General features: G+C 40.6%; 1 protein-coding gene across 2 annotated transcripts; it reads right to left on the minus strand.

Moving 5' to 3' along the window:
• Positions 1-1,204: 1,204 nt before the first annotated feature.
• On the minus strand, positions 1,205-8,406 carry KPNA2 (karyopherin subunit alpha 2). Of its 2 annotated transcripts, XM_081321145.1 has the most exons (11): positions 8,337-8,406; positions 7,753-7,847; positions 7,537-7,674; positions 6,866-6,954; positions 5,942-6,210; positions 5,173-5,267; positions 4,825-5,088; positions 3,701-3,934; positions 2,232-2,414; positions 1,930-2,079; positions 1,205-1,687 (listed from the first exon to the last, which is right to left on the minus strand). In XM_081321145.1, exons 2-11 carry the CDS (start codon positions 7,825-7,827, stop codon positions 1,598-1,600), a joined length of 1,587 nt encoding a protein of 528 aa, XP_081177271.1. In that variant the 5' UTR covers positions 7,828-7,847; positions 8,337-8,406; the 3' UTR covers positions 1,205-1,597. The 2 variants fall into 2 exon arrangements, with proteins under 2 accessions (XP_081177271.1, XP_081177270.1); XM_081321144.1 differs by lacking the exon at positions 8,337-8,406 and having other exon boundaries at positions 7,753-7,855.
• Between the last annotated feature and the right edge of the window lie 3,931 nt (positions 8,407-12,337).

Raw genomic sequence — 12,337 nt, forward strand, 5'->3', positions numbered from 1 at the left:
AAATTCTGCTTGGCCTGCAAAGGGGGGCAGGGGGATTACTATACCAGTCCTCAGTGCAGCAAGTTAACTTTTCTCTTTAAAGAACACTATTCTGCCATACTGAATGTTCAGGTTGATTTCTGCTAAGTTTCACACTTGTAAATCAGTCTGTCTTAAAAAATTATTCAAAGCAAGGGCAGAACCAATTAAATAACAATCCAGCTATTGGCCATTATATTAAATAAGGCAAAATGTTAATAAACGCTCTAATCTTTTCCTGAGTTTTTCTTGTCTAATTTAAACAAAATACTTCCTGTTCATATTATAGGCTACTGCCTAATATTAGGGTAGTATAGAAATTCCACAGCTATTATTTAGAACAGGGTGGGCAATTAATTTTCCCAAGGGGCCACATGGGAAACTGGGACTGTTGTGGAGTCTCAAACCAATAGCTCCTGGTTGTGCTCTGCCTGCTCACCTGCAAGGCCATGTTTTGACCGAGGTGGCAGTAGGTACCATGCCCAGGTGCCCTCATGCAATGACCACCACCTCCGGCTGCTCCAAGTGAGCACTGTGCAGGTGCAAGAAAAGTAATTTCTCTCCTTGCCCTCCCATAGCTGGTGGCCGACTGAAGGAACACATGGCAACAACTGCACAGAATTGGTACAAACTCAGCTTCTTCTCCTGCTCCCTGCAGTGTCCTTATTTACATTTGATTTCTAACTTTTAATTGATCTCACATGGGCTAGGCAGCCAAAGTACCGGATGTGGCCCAGGGGAGATAAAAGTACACGGGCCTGATCTAGAAGCAACACACACCCTTAATGTAGCCCCCCCTCTGCCCCCTCCAATACCTATTGCCTCTAGAGCAGTGAACCTTTTGGTCTGGGCATATCAAAAAATTGGAAAATGCTTAACTCGACTCTGCTGGCATATCACTGCTCCCCCAAACAAGGGAAATCTTGATCTCCAACCATGTAGGCAAAATAATGCATTTATCCTAGTGATAAATGAATGCGGTCCTCTATATTTTTAGAAGAGTTGAAATGCACAGCCATCTTAAAGTTGCCAAGGTTGAGAAACAATAGATCAGACAGCCCCAAATAATTTTCATTCTGGTGGTAACTGCAGAACATTTCGGTGATACACAGTGAACTTTAAAATAGAAAGCACAATAAGAGGTACCATTTTGCATCTCCAGAAAAAAGTTTTTTTACAATTTGGATGATACTCAAATACAGTTTATTCCATTTGAACAAATATTCTTTAAAATCAGTTTGAGAGGTTTGCTTTTGCTAATGAACATTGTGTGTTCTGCAAACCAAACTGAGAATTAAGATTCACAAACCATTTCTGTCTGATCAACTGTAGTATGGATATAATCTAAATCTAGGTATATCCACTACTGAAAGGCAGTAGATTCAGAAATGGAGAATTTACAGAATACAAAAAAGGAAATATAAGACGACACAAGTTCACTTGGCATATGTAAACTGCCATGATCTGTTCAAGTAGTTTTAGTTGAAACAAAGTGCTATTTCACATAGAAAAAAGGCAGTGTAAGAGACAGAACAGAAATGAGGGGGGAAAAAAACTAGACTGGAGTCAGACAAGAGACTTAAAACTTGAAGGTATCAGAACTGTCTTGAATTTGGAATGTATATGCATCAGAACCAGATTCTGGAATAACGTTCTCATCGTCTTCCTCCTGTAATAAAAGAGTAAAGCTTAAAATATTCTTCTAGATTTCTTCATAGTCTAATACACGCTGTCATATTTTAAGCACAAATTGCTGCTTGTGCACATATAAACAGTATCAATCTTTTCATGTTTTTAATATAGCAGCACCCTCAATGTTACAGAATGTTAAGCCCTTACATGCACAAACTTTTTATCAAGTAGCTTTTTTATTATACAGCAACCTCTGCAGGCCAACTTGAATTTACTTACCTCTGCTGAAAAATATTTTTCAATCAGATTTGCAGCTGATTTGTAAATCTGCTCATTTTCATGGGATTGTAGAGCTTCAATTTTGTCTAAGCCGCCCCATTCTTCAATCAAGATGCACAGCTTTTCAACCTCACCTATTTTTTCAGCTGCCTATAGAGATAATTTCATTTTTAATGCACTACATTTCATATAAAGAAGATATTCTGAAAAATGCTTTAGTTTTAAGAGTTCTTGCTGGTGAAATATACAGTTTTGATTTGAAAATGCTCCCCCACCACCAGAGTGGGTTGCTGTCAACTTACCATAAAAATATTAGTAATAGCATCCAGAATCACCAGGACTGTTTTGCTGTCTTTAACCACAAGCAGATCCAATAATGGCTCTAATACACCGGCCTGAACAAGGTAAATGATCTGACTAATTGTTCCTCCACTTGTATAGTTGGTCACTGCCCATACCGCTTCCTTCTGGGATTTAAAGTCTCCCTGTTTTAAAATACAGGAAAGTAAGGAGGCAGCAATAGAACAGCCTTGAAGTGGTCCAACTAAGTTTAAAAAGTTAGTTCTGTGACACACTCACAAATGTAAATACATGTATAACATCTACAGCAAGATTATACACTTCTGCTATCCCTTTGAAATGTTTAGTTGATTTGTATAGCCACTCAGCAGATGATTCAGGGTTGGATACATCATGGAAGAATTAGTGTGCTTTATTCTAAAAAAAAATGCAGTGTTAAGCAGTGACATTTCCTGCACACTTTCACAAAAAGAAGATAAGTAACCAATATAAGGCAGTTTGCATCTTCAAGCCTAGCACTTCTCTAATTAGCTTATTAAAGAGAGCCAGTTTGGTGTAGTGGTTAAAGTACCAGGCTGGAAAGTAGGAGACCATAAGTTCTAGTCCCATCTTAGCCATGAAAGATGGCTGGGTAAATTTGGTCCAGTCTCTCTCTCTCAACCCATACTTCACAGGGTGGTTAAAGGTAAAGGTTCCACCGCACATGCGTGCTAGTCATTTCCAACTCTAGGGGCCGGGGCTCATCTCCGTTTCAAAGCTGAAGAGCCAGCGCTTGTCCGAGGACGTCTCCGTGGTCATGTGGCCGGCATGACTAGACGCCAAAGGTGCACGGAACGCTGTTACCTTCCCACCGTAGTGGTCCCTATTTTTCTACTTGCATTTTTACGTGCTTTCGAATGGGAAAATAGGAAGGTGTGTTGAAACCATTCTGTCTTGAGTTGTTTGTAAAAATACATGTTTTGATGCATTTACATTTTACATAATGAGTTCAACTTAGCATCATGCCTCTTCAATCTATGAAAAGTTTATGACCCAATTTTTCATGCCTTGGAATAAAGACATTTCTAGTCCTCCCTCTGAAATCTTCTACACTCTCCAAAAACCACCCCAATGATAAAAGAACCTTCTAAAATATAAGATCCAACTCAAGAAATTTTATTTTTCTTCCAGTTCTACATGGCCAGAACATTTAAAGAACACTGCTTAAGCATTACACTGCTTTTAAATTAGGAATATGATAGATCAATACATTCCATGTTCTTAAATAGCAAAGGTATTTCATTGAGACTGTATATTACTTTCCCCAAAAGTTGAAAAAAATGTGTCCCTGAAATATCCGTAGATAATAAAGCCTTATAGGCAGATTATAAATTTAATAACCTTAAAAATATCTACAAACCATAGGTTTTTAAAGCCAAAGTTCATTGCAAGGCAGATGGCACAGATAATCAAAATGTATTTTCAGGTTTACCTTTTTTAAGATGCTAACAAGATATGGAACAAGCCCGTGGTCCACAACCTTCTGGATCTGATCCTGGCGACCAGCAGTTATGTTAGACATAGTCCATGCAGCTTCTTTCTGGATGTTGCTTTTGGGGTGAACAAGCAGACTTGGGAAGACAGCTAATGCTCCAGCATCTATTACTGTTTGAGTTTGCTCATCAGTCCCTGTTACAATGTTTCCTATAGCTCTTAATGATGGAGTCTGGAAAAGAGGTTTAAGATACTGAACAAGAGGAATTGTCTTGGGCTGCGTATAAAATATATAACATAGTTAACATATATAAATGACATGTGGAAAGTTGAAGATTTTGTGGGGCCGCATTACAAGCTGTCCAGGACAGTGTGTGGTCCACGTACCATGGTTGGGCACACTTGGTCTACAGAATATGGAAGAAATCCTTGCAATATCTCCTCAGTATTCACATGCAAGCCCACCCACACACCCACCCAAGTCCTTAATGTAATTCTCAGTACTACTATTCTAAGTATATACTATTAACTAACATAACTGTTTAACCATCATCATAACCATAAAATTCAACAGCAACATTAGAAGATAGTATACCCAATGTCAAAAATCTTATTTCAAATTATACAGTAGGGGACACCTTTGTGGAATCACATATCTGGTCAAAGTCCATGGCTACCCAAATCAGCACCAGCTCCTGGCAACTGCCTGAACATGTCCCTGCAGTTTTCTTGGCAAGATATCAAAGTTTATTTTTGTTAATGCCTGCTCCCTAGGACTAAGAGAAAGTGACTGGTCCAGTTAGCTTTGAGCCTAAGGCAGGACTAGAACTCGATAGTATGGAAAACAGTATGTCCAGATAGAAAATTACAAGGATATTTCAATAATTTCTGTCAAAGGAGGAGGTATAGCCATCTCAAGATAACACTATTCACCCAAGAGCTTGCATTTTGAGCAATATCAATATACTGAAAAGATTTCTAAACCAAAGAATATTAAAAGTACATTTCTCAAGAAGTTGAAATTACTGCACTTGAGTTGGAAACTGCATCTTCTACAATAGCTTATACGAAGAATTTCAATACTTCATAACCTTCATTAATTTATGTATGTGGCTATCTTACCATTATTGGAACTTCTCCACATGCTAGCAGTTTCACCAATTGTGGCACTAAGCCAGTTTTGACCACTACTTCAATTCTATCATTTGACCCATCAGTCAAATAAGAAATAGCCCAACATGTGTCTGCCAAAACTTCATGGTCATGGTGATGCAGGAGGCGAACTAAAGTGGGCAGAATCTGTTCAACAGCTTCAATGGGTGGTGCAGGATTCTTGTTACGGCAGAGGTTTGACAGAGTCCAAGTTATGTTACGCAAGTAGCCAACCTAAGGGAAAAAAACATTGTTATGATTAAATAATGCTGAAATTGTTTTTCAGAGTTAAGATTTTAGCTGAGAATTCACACTTACAGATATAGAAGAGAGATCAGGAACAGCAAGCAGAGCCAAAAGTGGGTCGAGTGCACCATATTTAATAACTAAGTCTCTATAAGCAGAGCCATCACCTGAAGGCAGAAATAAAGAGTGTCAAATGCTAAGACTCATATGGAATGACTGCTAATTCAGGGCAGGAATATCACCATGGCAAGCTGACTTGATCACAATCCAAGCATGACAAAGATAATATAACTGCCATGGAAAACTGTTCAAGGAGAGGGGGAAACAAGAAAGGAAGCCTGTTGATAACAGCATTAAAATCCTTGGCAAACTAGCCACTAGCAGCCAGGAGCCAAAGAGCATTGCAGTCACAGATGTTAGTCATTGAATGCCTCCGTGTGGAAATGATTTCAACAGTAGCATTGCAGAGTTGGGAAAAAAATCTTGAAATGTGTAGCACTGAAATGTACAAAATGTTACGTAATTTCCAAACACCATAATCAAGATTTTAAGGACAAGGGCATATTTAACAAATGTCCACATATTTAGTGATACCTCCTCAGCCCCAAACATTTAATGTTATGAATTCTGAAAACAGCTCCGAAATAACTACATAAGTTCCATTAGATTACGTAAGTTCCATAAGAGCCCTCAGCTCTTAATGTTGACATAAGATTGTACTTGGAAAAAGTTATATACCTATGCATTATATAAATATGAAAAAAATGTTTTGAATTTCAAATGAAACACATTGTTTTGCATACCATTACTTATAAGAAGCATGCCAGTTTTACCAACTTACCTGCAATATTCCCCAAAGCCCATACAGCTTGCTCACTAATGTGAGTATGAGAAGAAGCCAGCAGAGATATAAAGGCAGGAATTGCTCCACCCTCTACTACAGCTCTTGTCTGGTCAGATGTGCCAGAAGCAATATTGGTCAGTGCCCAAGCAGCTTCAAACTGAATAGGGCTGCAGTTTGCTTTTCCCAAAAAGGACACAAATTTCGGTATCAAGCCAGCTCTAATAATCTGGTCTATAGGGGGCTGCTTTTCTCGGGACAGCAGTTTCCTATGTGTAAGAGAAATAAATTTAGCTTTCCTACCTGTATTTTAGAGAGAAATTTTACATTTCCATGACAACAGTTGTTAGTCATATTTTATTTTAGAAAGTTGACCACTATGGTTTCAGTTAGATACAGAACAATATTTCTTTTGCTGCAAGGCATTTTATATAAGATGCAAAATCCCTCAGTCTAGTGGTAATAAACATGGATGAGGTTTAAACAGTTTTTAGTACTCATATAAGCAAATGTAGTTTTCAAGCAATTAACTAAGACTAAAAGAAATATACTATCACTTATACAGTACCTTACACATTTCCAACTAATGCTTTTTTTTGTACCAGTATCTTGTACCAAGAGACGTTTTCAGGATCAACTTAGTTTGCCAATTTGTATCCTAAAGTTTTAGATATTCCCATTATTCTCATCTAACCATTATATATCTACTGGGTTTATATCCTGCATAAAGCCACAATTTTCTGGACTGCACACTGCATTTCCAAAACTAAACAAAATTAGATTTTGGTTAACCCATTAAATAAGAAAAACGTGCATTCTTACTGTGCTAAAAATACCTGTATTACTATGAAACCTCAGATTACAATTTTTCAGCTCTTATCTATAGTTTGTGTCATGCAGAGAGTAATGCATATTGATAGTTACCTGGCAGCCTGAGTAGCCTGCAGCTGGAATTCTAAATTAGTATTGTTAATTCCTTTAACAATTTCTTCAACAGACCAGTGGACAGCAACCTACAAGGCAACATTTCAAACAATTACATAAGAGTTTAACAATTACTGTATTCTTGGAAAACCTCACTAGCGCTACACCATTACATACACAAACCTTAATTTTACAGTTTCCTTTACTAAAATAGAACAAAACAGGATATTTCCTTTTGACATTCCAATGTTCAAATTCATTTTGTTTACAGAAGTCAAACAAAGCTAGATCAAAAATTTGTTATTCTAAATGAGGAAGGCCTACAGTTCAATGATAGTGAACAGAAGGCCTCAGATTGAATCTCTGCCCCTTCATTTGGACTGGGAAAAATACCTGTCTAAAACCAGTACAGCTTAAAATGAGGACCCAGATTGTTGGGGGCAATAAGCTGACTTTGTAAAAATGCCGCTTGGCGGGGGCCGAAAGCCCTAATAAGCAGGCATATACGTAGAATGAAGGCTATTGCTAAGCACATTGGTTTGTGCTTAAATTGTAAGCCGCCCTGAGTCTTCGGAGAAGGGCGGGATATAAATGGGATTAAAATAAAAAAATAAAAATAAAGTATACAACTAAAGGCAAATCTTCAGAAGGCATATAAAATAGGCACTTACCTGATTGCCCCGATTTTCTTGCAGAGGTGAAGTGGCATCATCTGGAAATGTGCCTACATTTCGCCTTTTAAGCAATTGGTCATCTTTTTTAGCTTTTCTCAACTCTACATTGACTTCCATCCGTCGGCGCCTCATTTCCTAGTGAAGATACATTGAAAAACTGAGCTATGGCTTTAAAAATACAAGTAGTTGTATCCACAGTTGACAGTTACTCACATCGGAATCTTTGCCCTTGTTCTTGAATCTGTTCAGGCGGGCAGATGTTGCCCCAGCATTCTCATTGGTAGACATTGTGAATGTTATATAGATGTCTTTAAACCTATAAAGAGACCCAGTAGTTAACATTAAGATATTAGCCTTTAACAGTATTGACTGCAGAAGGCATCTATTTGTAAATTACCTACAGCTGGCAAAACACTGGAAAAGAAGCAGTTTACAGCCTAAGAGGTAGCTCTGTTCCAGGCATATTTTATTCAAACATTGACCTAAATGGTATTTAGTTCTACTTAAAACTTTCCGAAGGGTTCAGGTTTGAGAACGTTTAAGATACACAGCTGCCTTGGTTTCAAACTTTATGTGTCTGACTAAGGGGATTAGAGTCCTGCATCAAAGCATTTTTTTCTCTTCCAAAGGAAATGAGCTCAACCATTTCTGAACTTATTTCCTTTACTCTGGAAATTTACTTTAGGCCTGCAGTTACTCTTGAGGAAAATCCATTGAAATGGCGAAAGAGAATTTTAGGGCATTAAGCATTACACGTAACGCTGTTGTTACTTCTTATAGCCCGTCTCCAAGCTCACATCAACTTACTGGCAAATATTCACAAGACCCCAAACCAGCCAACTGCAATTTGTATCCTCGCGTGTTGGGCGAACTCAAGTTCTCATAAATTTCCAGTCCCGCGCGTCGTGCGAACCCAGAAAAGTGAGCCAATTGAGTAACTCTGGCCCAAATGAGCCACTCACACGCGAACGAAAAGTGTCGCGGAGGTTTCCCGAGCTAGGAAATGGAAGCTTTCGTGAAGCAACGTAACAAATTACAAACGAGCGGCGGCAGAGAGAAGGAACCATCCCGGTCTGGAAAGCTCTTTAACATTTCCCAGGCTTTTGAACCTTCTCCACACAGCCTGCCGACGTTTCCCCGCTTTCGGACCCTTCGGGAAGCCTGCCTCCCGTCCTCACCCCTCCGTCCTAAAGCTCAGCGCACCTTTCGCTCCTCCAGACCCGGCGCGGCTCCGCCACTTACCCCACAGCGACCCAACACGTTGCGCCGAACTGCTGGAGCTGCAAAACTCCCGTCCTCGTCCGCGAGGTGCGATTTAAACTTCTTGCGGCCTCACGCTCTCATTGGCGAATTCGAGTCCAAGCAAACCTCTCATTGGCCAGTTTGAAAAAATATAAGACGGCTCAAGCTCTCGCGTTCCTGGGGGGAGGTGTCTCTCGTGAGTCCGAGATCTCGCGATCGTTAGGTTCAACGCTCGCGCGCGAGGCCCGTGAAACTACATTTCCCAGGCTAAAGGGCGGCGGTTTGCGGAGCAAACGTTACGAGACAAAACTCCGCGTGGGGTAGAATTGACCGTTAGGTCGCCAGCTTGGTTACCGGAGAGTCTTAATTGTTTATGGTCAGATATACCCTTTTTCAAGTGGTAGAGTTAGAATACGGCCAGCCTTCGAATCCGCTCAAAGGGTAGCGAGATGAGGCGGCGTGAGCTGGTAGAACAGGCTAACCGAGACGGAGGGCGTGGCCAATATCTTAGTGACGGGGAACGAAACCAGGAGGGAAAGGACGGACGTAGGTGGGCGGAGTCATGCATGGTCGGGAGGGGCCCTTAGAATGCGGCTCTCACAGCTTTTTGCTGAGTGACCCAGTGGCCTAATGGATAAGGCATCAGCCTCCGGAGCTGGGGATTGTGGGTTCGAGTCCCATCTGGGTCGTTTGCAGCTGTTGTTTTGCAGCCGGGTTAAAATTTATGAAGATTTGATGATGGGTTTCTTGGGCTTTGTTAGTCGCTTTGGTTCTTCGTTCTCACCATCGGTCTGGAGCGGAATAATACAAACTCTGACCATCTTATTTCTTGACGCGGCGACCGCGAGATTGGACGCGAGCTACCTCGGGAAACTTTGTGGGTTTCCTCTGCTCAAAAACGTTTGTTGCCCTCCAGATGCACCTGGGGATCCTTTCCACGCTGTGCGTGACTGGCTGCAAGCAATCTTGGGCTCCCGTGAAAATATTTTGTTTCGTATCTTGCGGATAAAATTAAAGAGAAAAAAAAAAGTTTAGGTTAGTGTTTTTCAAACTTGGTTGTTCACTTCAACTCCCAGAATTCCTCATCCATCCTTCTGGCTGGGGAATTCTGGGAGCTGAAATCCATACCTCTTAAAAAGTTTCCAAGTTTGAAAAACACCGGTTTAAAGCATTCACATTTGTGGTCAAGAAATGCTCCTTAGCTTTGCTAAGTTAAGAACTCGTTCGTGAAATGCAAAATAAATTCTCATGAATTAAAAAGTACCTTAAATTGTTTAAAAACGCAGTTTGAAACAGACAAACTACATGGCTTTCTATAGAGAGGCATATTCTGTGGTGGTTCAGGTGCCAAGTCTTCACAAAATGTTCTGGATCTCAATTTACTAGAGAGGCTTGTCTTTTATTGACATTTTAAGTTAGATATATGGCCAGGTTTTTTTTAACATCTTGCATGTGGTATTTGTTCCTGGTGACTGCCCGCCCTTGCAGTTTTCTTGGTATTTTGGAAGTGGTTTGCCCTTGTCTGCTTCCCAGGGCTGAAAGAGAATAACTGACCTAAGGTTACCCAGTTGGCTTGGTGTCTAGGTCAGGACTAGAAGTCATCATCTGCCAATTTTAGCCTGGTGGTGTTTTATCCATTATACCAGACTTAACCACTACACCAAACACAGAGCAATAGTTTTAATCCCACTAAAGCAGCGTTTCCCAACCTTAGGAACTTGAAGATGCGTGGACTTCAACTCCCAGAATTCCCCAGCCAGCTATGCAGGCTGGGGAATTCTGGGAGTTGAAGTCCACGCATCTTCAAGTTCCTAAGGTTGGGAAACGCTGCACTAAAGCTCTGTTCTATTTCAGCACTGCGAACAAGTATAGGTAATCTTCGATTTACAACAGTTCATTTAATGACCATTGAAAGTTACAACAGCACTGAAAAAAGTGACTTATGACCATTTTTCACACGATCATTGTAGTATCCCCAGGGTCATGGGATCAAAATTCAGATGCTTGGTAACTGATTCATTTTTATAATGGTTGCAGTGTCCAAAGCGCAGCGTCTGGCGGCCAGGAGTCCGTCGGCCTGGTTGCTGGCGAGCTGGCCCGCGGCTAGGGCCGGGGCCCAGGAACCGGTAGCCAGGTGCGGGTGGGGGTAAGGAAACCCGGGTGCGGGCTTCTGCGGCTGGTTGCGAGGCCGGATGCGGGAGTCTGCCGGGAGAGAGAGTGGGTAGCAGGGCGCGCTCTGCTTATGCTCAGATGCCGCTTGGGTGAGGGGGAGGGGCTTCCTACCGCTCCCGGGGTCTGGCGTTTGCAAGGGGGAGGGGAAGGGGCTTAGAGGCTCTTGGGGGTGGGAAGGGAGAGTCACGTTGGAGGGGGGACTGGACTAAGGAGGCTTGAAGTTGCTTTGCAAGAACGGGGGCGCTCAATTGATTTATGTTTTTTTCCGGCGTATAAGATGACTGGGCGTATAAGACGACCCCCCAATTTTTGAGAAGATTTTCATGGGTTAAAAAGTCATCTTATACGCCGGAAAATACGGTAATTGTTGAACGGTTAAGACAAAAAATATCTTTCTAATAATCTGTGATTTGTTAAGATGAAAACTAGACTTTACTGGTAAATCATAAGAATGTTTTGAAATGAACAATGTAAGTTTTGTAGACAAGAGAATTATTCTTTATTGAAGTAGGGAATTGTAGGTTTTAATTTATTTATTTATTTTAATTCCATTTATATCCCGCCCTTCTCCGAAGACTCAGGGCGGCTTACAAGCTCAGCAGTAGCCTTCATTCTATGTATATGCCTGCTTATTAGGGCTTTCACACACCCCCAAGCGGCATTATTACAAAGTCAGCTTAATTGCCCCCAACAATCTGGGTCCTCATTTTACCTACCTCGGAAGGATGGAAGGCTGAGTCAACCTTGAGCCTGGTGGGATGCGAACCTGCACTAATTGCAGGCAGCTGGTGTTACTTAAGGAGGCATTAGCCCACTGCTCCACCAAGGCTCACCAAGGTTACCCAAAAAGTAAGCTTTCTTCTGTATATTATAGGCTACTCTAGAGTATTTTATTGCAATTAGGTAAAACTTAAAAACAGGATTTTTATATGTATTAGTGAAATTATATCGAAAACTTTGCTAATTGACTAGGTCACAACTAGAAATGTATTAGCTTGATTACTTTGACTATGTGAAAACTAAGGGAATCAGAGAGGAATCTGTATTGATGCAACCTGAACTATTTACAAACAACTTGTTATTTGCTACTTTTGACTACCCAACCACCATATTGCTTCACAAATACATGTATATGTAAATATTAAAAAACCAATAAAACTTGTAATAATTGGCACTGAGATACATAACTATACTAGAAGTTGACTTTTTATGTATCACATCTGAGATCTTCCAAATTACGTTGGATACCAACTCTTGCCAATTTTAGCAAACAGGACCAATAGAGAGATCAAAGTCAAAAAGTATATTGAAGTTACATGTAATTTATGTTTGCCTTAAATGTAGCAGGCAAAGAACTATCTACTTTCGTAAGAATTGTCCTAAT

The sequence above is a fragment of the Vipera berus genome (genome assembly GCF_964194415.1).
Source record: "Vipera berus genome assembly, chromosome: 2".
NCBI classification, from domain to species: Eukaryota; Metazoa; Chordata; class Lepidosauria; order Squamata; family Viperidae; genus Vipera; species Vipera berus.

Bases quoted from the DNA above. Each gene is read 5' to 3' on its own strand.
- KPNA2 (XM_081321145.1), bottom strand. From the start codon at position 7,827: ATGTCTACCAATGAGAATGCTGGGGCAACATCTGCCCGCCTGAACAGA. The intron at 7,675-7,752 runs GTGAGTAACTGT...TATCTTCACTAG, and splicing joins ACAAGGGCAAAGATTCCGAT to GAAATGAGGCGCCGACGGAT. The intron at 2,080-2,231 runs GTAAGTTGACAG...TTATCTCTATAG, and splicing joins CTATTACTAATATTTTTATG to GCAGCTGAAAAAATAGGTGA.